Raw genomic sequence first — 11583 nt, forward strand, 5'->3', positions numbered from 1 at the left:
ACAAAAAGAAAAGAAAAAGGACCCCCCCAGCCTCGCTGCCTCGTCCGTGCGCCCAACCCCCGCAGCAGATGACGCGCTCATAGTGCATCAGCTGGGGCGGAGAATGGAGGTAATCGCCAGTGCGGGCTGGGTTTTCCTTCCTTCCATTTTCTGGGGGAAGGTACATTACATCTTCATATGTTTTAAGAAACAGCCTTTTTTATGCTGATTTGAAATTTGGTTGTAACGTTGGGTGGTAGTGTGGCTTCTCAGTTGTCTTACAGTTTGGACTCCCGCATTAAAATCGGGTATTGCGGGCTGGAGTTAGGTGAGAGCCAAGGTTTCTCACCTTACGTTTTTGGGTCTAGAACACGCTTGCAGTAGTGAGTAGGCTGCTAGGAGGCCGCTGGCCAGATGGGCCCTCCCGGCCTTATTAACTGTTGGAGCCTTTCCCACTCTGCCTCGTCAAAGATTAGCAAAGGAAGAGGACCTGCCTTGGGTCACCTCGTCGGTGGCCCATACTCAGAAAGGAAGCAAGGCAGTCAGTTCAGTGTGACAGCGCTTGGTTGAGATGGAAGCTTCAGTCACGTGGGCACGTGTGTCGGCTGAACTGAAGGGGAGGGCTTAACCTGGCTGCAGCGGTGGTAGCCGTGGCCCCTGCCACCTGCCTGCCCGGTGCCTCAACTTCCCAGCGATCACATCAGCAGTTTCTCACTTTCAGTTCTGTGGCCGAGGCTTTCTAGAAGCTTAAACCCTTGTCCCAATGACGTCAAGCTCGCCCATTGGCCTGGAGGGTTCAGACTTGTCTTCCATCAACACCATGATGTCAGCAGTCATGAGTGTGGGGAAGGTCGCCGAGAATGGCGGGGGGCCCCCGAGCGTCAAGTCCCCCACGAAGCCTCCGGGACCAAATCGGATTGGCCGAAGGAACCAGGTAAGCGTCCGTGCGCGTGCAGTGGCTTCCGTGAGAGCACTGAGGGAGGGATGTCCCCTTGAGTCCCAGAACCCTGGACGTGGTCTGAACGGCACAGACACACCCAGAGGCCATGATCCCTTTTCAGGTGCTAATTGTAACTTAGGTCGGTTTCCATTCGCAGAGAAGGTTTTCTGTGCTGAAGTGTCAGTGTTGATGAGAGCACCCCTACCGGCACCCCCCCGCCCCACCCTGTGACCTTGTGACTTGATTTGAACCCAAGGTCTCTTAACTCAGAGGGTAAAGAATCTGCCTGCAATGCAGGACGCCTGGGTTTGATCCTGGGTCAGGAAGATCTCCTAGAGAAGGGAACGGCAACCCACTCCAGTATTCTTCCCTGGGAAATCCCAGAAACAGAGGAACTTAGTGAGCTACAGTCCATAGGGTCGCAAAGGGTTGGACACGACTGAGCGACTTTCACACACACACGCATGCTCTCTTCACGGTACAGGCGAGGCAGAGAGCTCAACTTGCTCCTCTCCTGTGACGCGGTTCCTTTCTTCACTCACACAGCTGGTTAATTGGTTCTACGATGCCTCCTCCTTGATTTTTTAAGTGTCTGCAGCACAGATAGCCAGTGAGTCCTCGTTCTGCTGGACTGCTCTCCAGCTTTCCAGCCTTGACAAGGCACGCAACTGGGTGCCTGAGGATCCCCCTTGGGATGCCATGTGTTCCTCTTGAGTTTTCAGAGATCATCGCAGTGGGCAGGGGCATAGGACGTCAGGGATGTTATGAAAGGCCGTGTTTCCTCCCTTGGGAAATGAGATGAGTCTTAATGTCCCCATGGCGCACTTGAGAAAGTGTTGCTGTCCTGCAGCAGTGTGCTCGACAGTGCCCGAGGAGCGAGGTGGCCGTTCCCCTTTCTGCTCTGCGTCCACATGGTGTGAACATCCTTTGCTTGGCTTCCCTGACTCGGTGGAGTCCCACCACACCCTTGGGAGAAGGCAGCCTTCTGACTATCTGGAGACCGGGGATGGGCAGGAAGGTAAACCTGTTGGGCTTTTGTGAGTTAGTTTTCTTTTTTATTAATAATCCCAAAGTGACTGTCCTTATGCAGAATTGTCTGAGCACAGTCCTTCCAGCCCAGCGTGATGTTCCCCTATACACTGGTAGAAGTCCAGCGTGAGTCACGGCCCCGTACAGGGTGCCCTCCAGAAAAAGTCCCAGCCTCACATCCCTCCAGCGACGGAGGCGGGTCTGTTTCTCCACCTCGTCCTCAAGGCTGAAGACTCGGAGTTAAATGATGCTGTCGGGTGGGGGCATTGATACTTTTTCTCTCTTTTTTTCCTTTTCTCCGCGTGCCTCTCTTCCTGTGGGTACCTGAGAAAATTCTCAGCCTGTTTGACTGTGGCCTGAGCCAAGAAGGAGCGCTAGCTCTGGGAAGAAAAGGTTTATTTTCAGTCTCACGTGACTGTCCGTCCATCCATCTATCCGTCCGTCCATCCATCCATCCCCCCATTTCACAGTGTTTGCCCCTCATTCCTTCCAGCCAGGCACTGTGTGCCGGGTGCCAGCTCTTTCTGAGAGAGCCCAGCACGACCCAGCAGGGGCAGAGCCGGCCCAAGTCCAGGCTCGGTCCCGTCCCAGGGATTCAGAGAGTAGGTAGAGCCGTGGAGGGACCCGTGGCCTTCTGTCTGCACGTGGGGCGTGCAGGGGACCCACAGGGGTGTCTGGGCCATTCGTCACCCGCCTCCTGTGTCCTCTGGGCTCCTCAGGGCACCGGCTTAGGCTTTTGAAAGGAGGTCTGGGCGAGAGGCAGGATGGGGAAGATAGCGCGTTAGAAAAACGCAGCGTGGTCCCTACCGGGCTGGACGGGAGGGCTGGAGGGCGCCCTGAGGAGCAGAGTTCCAGGGCAGATTAGCCACCGCTGGAAGCCAGTAAGGGTGCCAGATTGTTTCATTATGGAATGGTTAGTTATCACATTAGCTGCTAATTTTATCTGTCAGCTCGGGAAGCAAGCTCCCTCTACCAGCACAGCCGCAGCCTCTGGGTTCGGGCCTCTCCAGCAGGGCTCCGCCGGCGTCGCAGTGCTTCCTCTTCTGCCTGCTTTGTCTTTAAAATCGCATCTGAGTCTGGAGACTCCTCCTCCCAGATCATCGTGGATGTCATGACTCTGTGCTGAGGGCCGCAGCGCACCGCTGCCCACCTCCAAACGGGATCGGGCTCCAGTTCATGGCAGAGCCCGGAGTCAATCCCTTTAGTCCCAGGGGCCACTCAGCGCTTCTGGTGTCTGCCTCATGGGGCTCACAGGGTGATTTTTTTTTTTTTTTTTAGGGAATTTTCATCCTCAAGAGGCTGGCTACTTGGAGGGCCTGGCTTTTTACATTTATTTACGTCCTCCAGTGAATCTCTTTTAAAAAAAATTCTTTTTGGACTTCCCTGCTGGTCCAGGGATTCAGACTCCACGCTTCCACTGCAGGGAGCACAGATTGACCCTGGTGAGGGAAGTTCTGCGTGCCACACAGTGGAAGCAAAAAACAAACCACGTACAAACACATTTGTCTGTTTGGCTGTGCTGGGTGTTAGTTGTGGCATGAGAGAGACCTTTTCATTGTAGCACGTGGGGTCCAGTTCCCGGACCGAGGATCGCACGCAGGCCCCTGTGCTGGGAGTGTGGAGTCAGACCCCCAGGGAAGAAGCTCCCAGAACTGCTTTTTAATACACATTGTTGCTAATCTAATAATTGAACAAAAACACCCCAGAGACAGAGTCTGGGCCAGCCCGGAGGCATCCCGCAGTGCCAGGCGAGGGCCCTCAGCCTGTTGCTAGTGCTTTCTGTCTGGTGGTTCTCGGCCAGCTGCATCCTGACCGGAGAGCACCTGCCTCCCGGCGTGCACACACCTTCTGCCTCTGGGAGGGGTAGAGGCGGATAATGACCGAGTGAGGCTGCAGGGCTGGAGTTTTTTGTTTGTTTGTTTTTTAATTGTCTCTGGGTTAATATACTTCCTTAAAATACGTATCTGTGATTTTTTTTAATAAGAGAGTGAAGATGTGTAGTGTACTTACTTCTCAGACCCAAGGAGAGAAGGCGTGCGTGACCTACCAGGGGGCTTGTTCACCTCTGAGCAGCGAGAGGGGCCTCCCGTGGGAGCTGAGGACAAGACCCCCTCGTGCGTCCACTCCACCCCGCATGGTGCACGGGGCCATCTGTCTCTATGGTTTTCAGGGTGGCTTTTATTTTATCATCATCATCTCATGAGCCAGCCACAAGGGTGTTTGCTTTCTGTGCCTTGGGGTCAATCCTTTCTGGGTCAGACTTGTGTCGCCTAGTGGTTAGGGCATGGGCTCTGAGCAGCTGGCCTGAGTGTTAATCCTGGCTCTGGTTTGGGGCAGGTTACTTGCCTCTGTGTACCCGTTTCCTCATCCCGAAAATGGGATCTGTAACAGTGGCCATTTCTAATGGTTGTGTGAAAAAAACCACCATTTCACATGTGCATAGTAACTGTTTAATAATTGGTATTATTCACAAGGAACAGAAATTCAGTTGAATGAGTGCAAGTAAAAAGACGGCTGTTGAAAATGCCTGAGGGTCCAGCCCCAAAGCTGGCTCCCTCCCTTCCTCACACTTCGTTACCATTTATGAGCAGTGGTGGGCAGGTGCTCCAGCCATAAAGTGTCCCACTGATTCCCCACTGGGCACCCAGGTGGGCACTGGGGCCTTCCACCCTCAGGAGGGTGGGGTTTTGTCATGAGAACTCCATTCCCTTTCATGTATCTTGGGGGCTCAAGACCAGGCAGAAACAAGTGACTGGAGCCTGGGTCAGACTTGGGGAGGAGTACAGCCCTGTTCTAGCTCAGCTGTGACTTGACGCTTAATTTTTCACTGTCCCCGATGATTCACTAAGTGGTGTCTAACGAGAACACTGCCGTTTATCGAGCACTCGCCCCTGAACCGAGCACTGTGCTCGTGCCTTCTGTGAGCTCTTTGACTTACTCCTCATCGTAGCGTGACGCCGTAGATGCTATGGCTTTCCCCATTTTATAACTGAGGAAATGGAGGGCAGACAAGCTCACACCCAGCCAGGCTCCAGAGCCCATGCTCTCAGCTGCTCTGTTGCTGCAGCTCATGAGACACAGGTGTGTGTAACACACATGCGAGGCACCAGTTCACTGTGGGCTGCAGCGGATGCTTTTATCCTCTCTTTTCAGGAGACGAAAGAGGAGAAGTCTTCCTACAACTGCCCCCTGTGCGAGAAGGTCTGCACCACCCAGCACCAGCTAACCATGCACATTCGCCAGGTCAGCTAACACTCCTGTGTTTTTGTTTCACATAGCTCTTCGTTAAGAGGGGAGGCGACTTTTTATCTTAATGGACGAACTGTGGCTGTTTAATTTAAATGTAATACCCTGAGAATTTTGAGGCGCGGCTATGAGACAGTTTTCGTGTGTCCGTGTTACTGTGACAGAGTCCCAGGGCACACGGAACACCTTTTCAGAATTCAGCAAACATCTAGCTAACCGATCACAAATAACAGACTTCTCATCATACGTGAACCAGACTCTTCACAGCACAGAGATTGTAGATGTAGATCCCGATTATCTGCGCTGTTGTAAACTTACATCATGCAGCAGGGAGTTCCCTTGATTTGGGATCTCTTTTGGCTCTTCTTCTTTATTAGGAGATTTGTCCTTCTCCCTTGCCTGCTGTGGATGGTTCATGAGATAGTACTGACCCCAGAACGGTGAAGGACTGACAGTAGTCACATCATAAGTGGTGCTGAATAATAGCACCGTTTAGTAACTTGGGCTCGGACAGAGATGTTCCTTCGTAACACGTTTCAGAGGCCGGAACCCTAAGCCGGGCGGGTCTCAGCTCTCTTCTCTGACACTAGACTGAGGCGTCAGAGGCCGGAACCCTAAGCCGGGCGGGTCTCAGTTCTCTCTCTGACACTAGACCGAGGCATCAAGCAGAAGAACTCAGTGAGGCCTGTCCTCGCGTTTGCCGCATAGCTCAGTCTTCCTGCTCACGTTCGTTTTTGTGGTCAGTTCATCTACATGTGCCTCTGAAAAAGACCTGCAAAGACCCCACCTTCATTTTGAGCCTGGCGGAAGAAGTGTTCGTTATTCCTGGAACACGGAAACGGAAGAGCGAACCAAAGATTTGTCTCTGGTCCCGATGGATTTTGATATTCGGGAAGACATTTAAAATAAAACAAAAAAACAGCCAAGAAGCATTGCTGGTGTTTTAATACACGTGTGTGTGTGTGTTTATATGTGCGTGTATTTGTGAAGCTCTGAACTTACCCTCCCGATTGCGGAGTCTTGACCCGTCCCCCTCGGTGATGCTGTGATCCTTGCTTTCCGCAGCACAACACGGACACGGGCGGGGCCGACCACTCGTGCAGCATCTGCGGGAAGTCGCTGAGCTCGGCCAGCTCCCTGGACCGGCACATGCTGGTGCACTCCGGGGAGAGGCCCTACAAGTGCACCGTGTGCGGGCAGTCCTTCACCACCAACGGGAACATGCACAGGTGGGTGCGGGTGGCCTGCGTCCGCAGCCTGGAGCCCGCAGGGGGCTGACCGAAAGCAGAGTGGCCTTCCGGCCGTCTTGCCCAAAGGCAAGAGGAGGTCCGCTCCTGTGTGGAGAAGCCATCGCTGGTTTTGTCTGCCTGCCTGTACAGTCTCCACTGTGTCAGAGGTGTCTGCTCCTGGGAGCCAGTGATACCTAGGCTTGGTCTGTGGCTGATGGGGGAATCCTCAGGGTGACCCTTGGCCAGTCGGAGTTTCTTTGCTGAGATACGGAGGTGGGCAGCTTATCAGACGCAGAGAAACCCTAGAGGATTAGCGTAGTAACCCTTGCCTTTTTAAAACTATTTGCATATGCCTACGGATTCCCTGCAGGGCGAAACATTTCTGGAGCATCGAATAAATAGTTAAGTGGGCTGGAGAGCTTCAGGATAAGATAGGATAAAATGAAGGGAAAAATCTGATAAATGTCAGGAATTTACTTCCTGAGGGAGAAGGAGGCTTGCTCTGAAGTGGGAGAAAGCTCAGTGGTGGGCATATTAAAAATATTGTGGGAGGAACCAATGGAAAATATTCTTAATAGAAAGAGGACTTAGGATTTAGGGGTCAGAACAAACTTGTCTTCTTTTTTTACACAAATATTTTAGGAACCTTGGAAATCTAGGAAAACATTTTAAAGGGACCCAAATTTCACCTTCTCAAAAAATCAGGCTGTTTTTATTTTTCCATATTCCATTTTAAGCATTATATTGATTTCTTTTAAAAAGTTGGCTAACTTTTTTTTACATGTGTATTTCAAAAGAAAAGTTTGCATAGTTGTGAAATTGGTATTTTATCATATGTAAGTACTCAAATGAGACGGTCCCATTTATTCTACGTAAAATTATGACCCCCTGATGGTGTACTGGTGTGGTGGTATACACACTGGTATGGTGGTAAACTTATGGATTTTTGGAATTAGGTCCTGATTTCAAATCTCACCTCTGCTACTTACAAGTTTTCCATCCTTGAGCAAGTTGCATAACCTTGGTACCTGACTTTGCTCGTTTTTAAATTGAAATTTTTGATAGTATTCACTTCGTTGGACTAGGATGGGGATTAGAAGATAATGAGTTCAGCACATGGTTGGCAGGCAACCAGTGTTACTTATTATTGTTATTTGCATTTCTGAGTAACTCAATAATTTGAATCCTATGGATGTCTCAGTCTGAATTCCTTGAAGCAGGATAGAGTATGATGCTGTGGAATGTATCAGTATATTAAAGGATTTTGATGAAGGGTGTTGCTGCTGCTGCTGCTAAGTTGCTTCAGTCGTGTCTGACTCTGTGTGTGCAACCCCATAGACTGCAGCCCACCAGGCTCCCCCGTCCCTGGGATTCTCCAGGCAAGAACACTGGAGTGGGTTGCCATTTCCTTCTCCAGTACGTGAAAGTGAAGTCACTCAGTCGTATCCGACTCTTAGCGACCCCATGGACTGCAGCCTACCAGGCTCCTCCATCCATGGGATTTTCCAGGCAAGAGTACTGGAGTGGGGTGCCATTGCCTTCTCCGTGAAAGGTGTTACCTTTTTATATATATATACATAATTTCCTATTCTTTTTGCCCCTCATCTCCTAAGAATGTTTATTTTAATTTTTTAGCTTCTGGGCTTCCCAAGTGGCTCAGTGGTAAAGAATCTGCCTGCCATGCAGGAGACATAGGGTCGATCCCTGGGTCAGGAAGATCCCCTGGAAAAGGAAATAGCAACCCACCCCAGTATTCTTGCCTGGGAAATCCCATGGACAGAGGAGCCAGCCGGGCTACAGTCCATGGGGTCTCAAAGAAGTCAGACGTGACTTAGAGACTAAACAGCAATAATTTTTAGCTTTAGCTTTTTGCTTCCACATTAGCCTGTTAGTATCATTTTGCCTTCTGTGTGCCATTTGTTTTGTTTTGCTTGCTCTCTTTTATTCCTCCTGCTTAAAAAAAAATTCTTTGTTCTTCTGTATCAAAATCTAATCCTGGAAGTATTACTTTCTCAGGCAATTTCCTCGCTTTCTCCTACCCCATTTGAGGGCACTTTGATTGTCCCAGAAGGAAGCCCACAGCCACTCACAGTGGCTTCTCCTTACGTCCCACCCTCGAGCCCTGCTTCCCCGGTGCCTTCGCCTTCTGTGGACTTCTCATGGAACGTTCAGGCTTTCCTAACCAACTTCTCTCACTTAGCTTTAACGCTTTAAACAAACATTCATCAACGTTGTAGCATCTTTTTTCTTGTCATGTAACAATCCATTGTAGGGCCATACCACGTTTTATTCACCTCTTCATCGGTCAGCAGATATTTGAGTGGTTTTGTTTTTTGGCCCTTACAAGTAATGCTGCTGTGAACATTCTTGTACAGGTTATGTGTGGACATGTGTTTCTGTTTCCCTTGGGTAGCCACTGAGGAGGGGAGTTGCGGGGTCATGTTTAACATTTTGGGAAATAGCCACGCTGTTTCCCAGAGGAGCTGCATCATTTTGCACTCCCACCAGCAGTGTGTGAGGACTGCAGTCTTACACACCCTTGCCCACACTGGTTACTGTCAGTCTTCTTCATGACAGCCACCCCACCAGGTGTGAAGTGCAGCCCCATGAGTCCATAATTTCGATGTTTTCACATTTACGTCTACACCTCATTTTAAGTTGACATTTGTGTAGAGTGTAAGGAAGGAATCCAGGTTCAGCCTTTTGTACTGTTTGTTTAAAACCTTTTCTTTCTCCACTGAATTGTCTTAGCACCCTTACCAATATTCAGTTACCCATAAACGTAAGGATTTCCATCTGTGCTGCCAGATCTCTTCCATTGGTCTGTGTGTCTCTCCCAAGGCCTAACATGGCCTTGATTACTGTGGCTCTGGGTGAGTTTGGAAATTGGGAGATGCGAATCTCTGAACTTAGTTCTCTCCCTGGATTGTTTTGGATATTCCGGGTTGCTTGCATTTCTTTGAGGTAATTACGAGCCACATAGAGTGAGGTGTGAAATATTCTGTCGTCCTCCTCTCTGTTTTGGAAGAGTTCGTGAAGAGTTGATATTAATTCCTTTCATGTAAATATGTGGTAGAATTCATCGGCAAAGCCATCCGGGCTTTTCTTCCCTAGAGGTTTGTATAGGACTAATCCAGGTCCTTTGCTTGAGATGGGTCTCGTCACGTTCTCTGTTTCTTCTCGGAGTCAGTTCCCGTAGTTGCGACTTTTGCAGGAGCTCGGCCATCTCATGGACGTTATCTGCTTGGTTGGCGTATGGTTGTCCTTAGTGTCTCCTTGCAGTCCTCCTTATTCTGTAAGGTCAGTAACGTCTCCTCTTTCCTTCCTGATGTTAGTAATTTGAGTCTTTTCAGTTTTTTTCCGTAGTCAATCTAGCTGAACATTTAACAATTTTATTGGTCGTCTCGTCAGAGAAACAGGTGTTTCCCAGGTGGCGCTAGTGGTAAAGAACCCGACTGCCAACGCACAGACGTAAAAGACCTTCCATCCCTGGGTCGGGAAGACCCCCTGGAGGAGGGCATGGCAGTCCACTCCAGCGTTCTTGCCTGGAGAATCCCACGGACAGAGGAGCCTGGCAGGCTACAGCCAGTGGGTTGCAATGAGTCGGACAGTAGTGAAGCGACTTAGCATTAAAAGAAGTAACTTTTCAGTTTGTTGATTTATTTTCCTCTGTTGCTTTTCTGTTCTCTATTTTTAAAATTTTCCGCTCTAAGCATGACTGTTTCTCTCCTGTTTGCTCTGAGTTTAGCTTGCTCATCTCTTTCTAGTGTTTCAGGTAGAAGACTATTCGAGAATGTTTTTATGACAGGTATTTACAGCTGTAAATATTTCTTTAAACATAGCTTTCATAACATTCCATAAATTTTTGTATGTTGTATTTTCCTTTTCATGCATCTCAAAGTATTTTCTAATTTTTCTGTGATTTTTCCATTGGTTGTTTAGGAATATATTTGATTTCACATATTTACAACTTTCTTTGTATTACTAATTTTGAACTTCATTGCATTGTTAATTGAAGAAAGCTTTCCATGATTTCAATTTTTTTTTCCTTTAATTTATTAAGGCTAGGTTTATGGCTGAGCACATGGTCTATCCTGGAGAACGTCTTGTGTTGTTGAGAAGGGCGTGTGTTCTTGCTGTTGTTGGGTGGAGTGTTTTTTAGCAGTACTGTCAGTTCCAACTGATTTATACATCGTCCTTCTGTTTCCTCATAGATCTTTGTTTATCTTCATGTGCTCTTACCTGTAAGGTTTGTACAGTTATCATCCCATTTTGCAGATGAGGAAGCTTGCTTAGGATCAAAGTCAGTGCCAAGGTTTGAACATAGGCTGTCAGGCTTAGAGGCCATGAGAAATAATTGATACAGTTTTTTGTATATTAGAAAAAATATATGTCACTTTGTATATTAGAAAAAAGCACTCTTTCAAGCTTTACCCTCTTTCAAAATAATTTCCAGTAGTAAAACATTTTCAATGTTAAACTATTTGAGCCATCCAACTAGCATAGTCCACTCTATTTGGTGAGCCTGAAATCACTTTCTATTGATTTTTATAAGGTGGAGCTAGTGGTAAAGAACCCACCTGCCAATACAGGAGATATAACAGACGCGGGTTTGATTCCAGGGTCAGGAAGATCCCCTGGAGGAGGGCGTGGCAGCCCACCCCAGTATTCTTGCCTGGAGAATCCCATGGACAGAGGAACCTGGCGGGCTGCAGTCCATGGGCTTTTAAAGAGTCTGCCATGACTGAAGCAACTTAGCATGCGTGTGTTCTTAAAAATTATATTGAATTTTTTCTAGACCAACCATTGATATTACCCTGAGATTCTCATCTATGTAAATTACTGTTTATGAGTATTTTTCTTCTAAAGCAGAAATTTTTTATTTTGTGTTGATTTTATTTTGTGCTAATTTTTTATTTTGTGCTGATTTTATTGTGTGAGTCATCTTGATTTACAGGAGAGGACTAATTGTTGGGAACTGAATTCTAGTTTTACTTCTGCAGAACTTTTCAGAAATCTCTGATTTTTCTGTACTTCACCAAAGTGGCATGGTAAAACCTCACGTAGAACTTGCACTCAAGTGCAGTGTTTGTGAAAGCGTTGTGAAGGCTTGCAGCGACCTGGGGAATGTCCTGGCTGAAGGGTGTTTCTGAGTTTGTG

At 48.4% G+C, this 11583-nt stretch overlaps 1 protein-coding gene across 1 annotated transcript in view; it reads left to right on the forward strand.

Annotated features, from left to right (window-relative positions):
- Positions 1-11583, forward strand: part of RREB1 (ras responsive element binding protein 1) — a 113427-nt gene that overhangs the window by 49295 nt on the left and 52549 nt on the right. The window contains exons 4-7 of the mRNA XM_010835882.1: positions 12-109; positions 701-913; positions 5102-5191; positions 6260-6423. Coding sequence (XP_010834184.1) covers positions 743-913; positions 5102-5191; positions 6260-6423 — 425 coding nt within the window. The 5' untranslated portion in view covers positions 12-109; positions 701-742. The remainder of the gene's footprint in view (positions 1-11; positions 110-700; positions 914-5101; positions 5192-6259; positions 6424-11583) is intronic.

The sequence above is a fragment of the Bison bison genome, unplaced genomic scaffold (genome assembly GCF_000754665.1).
Source record: "Bison bison bison isolate TAMUID 2011002044 unplaced genomic scaffold, Bison_UMD1.0 scf7180017864053, whole genome shotgun sequence".
NCBI lineage: Eukaryota > Metazoa > Chordata > Mammalia > Artiodactyla > Bovidae > Bison > Bison bison.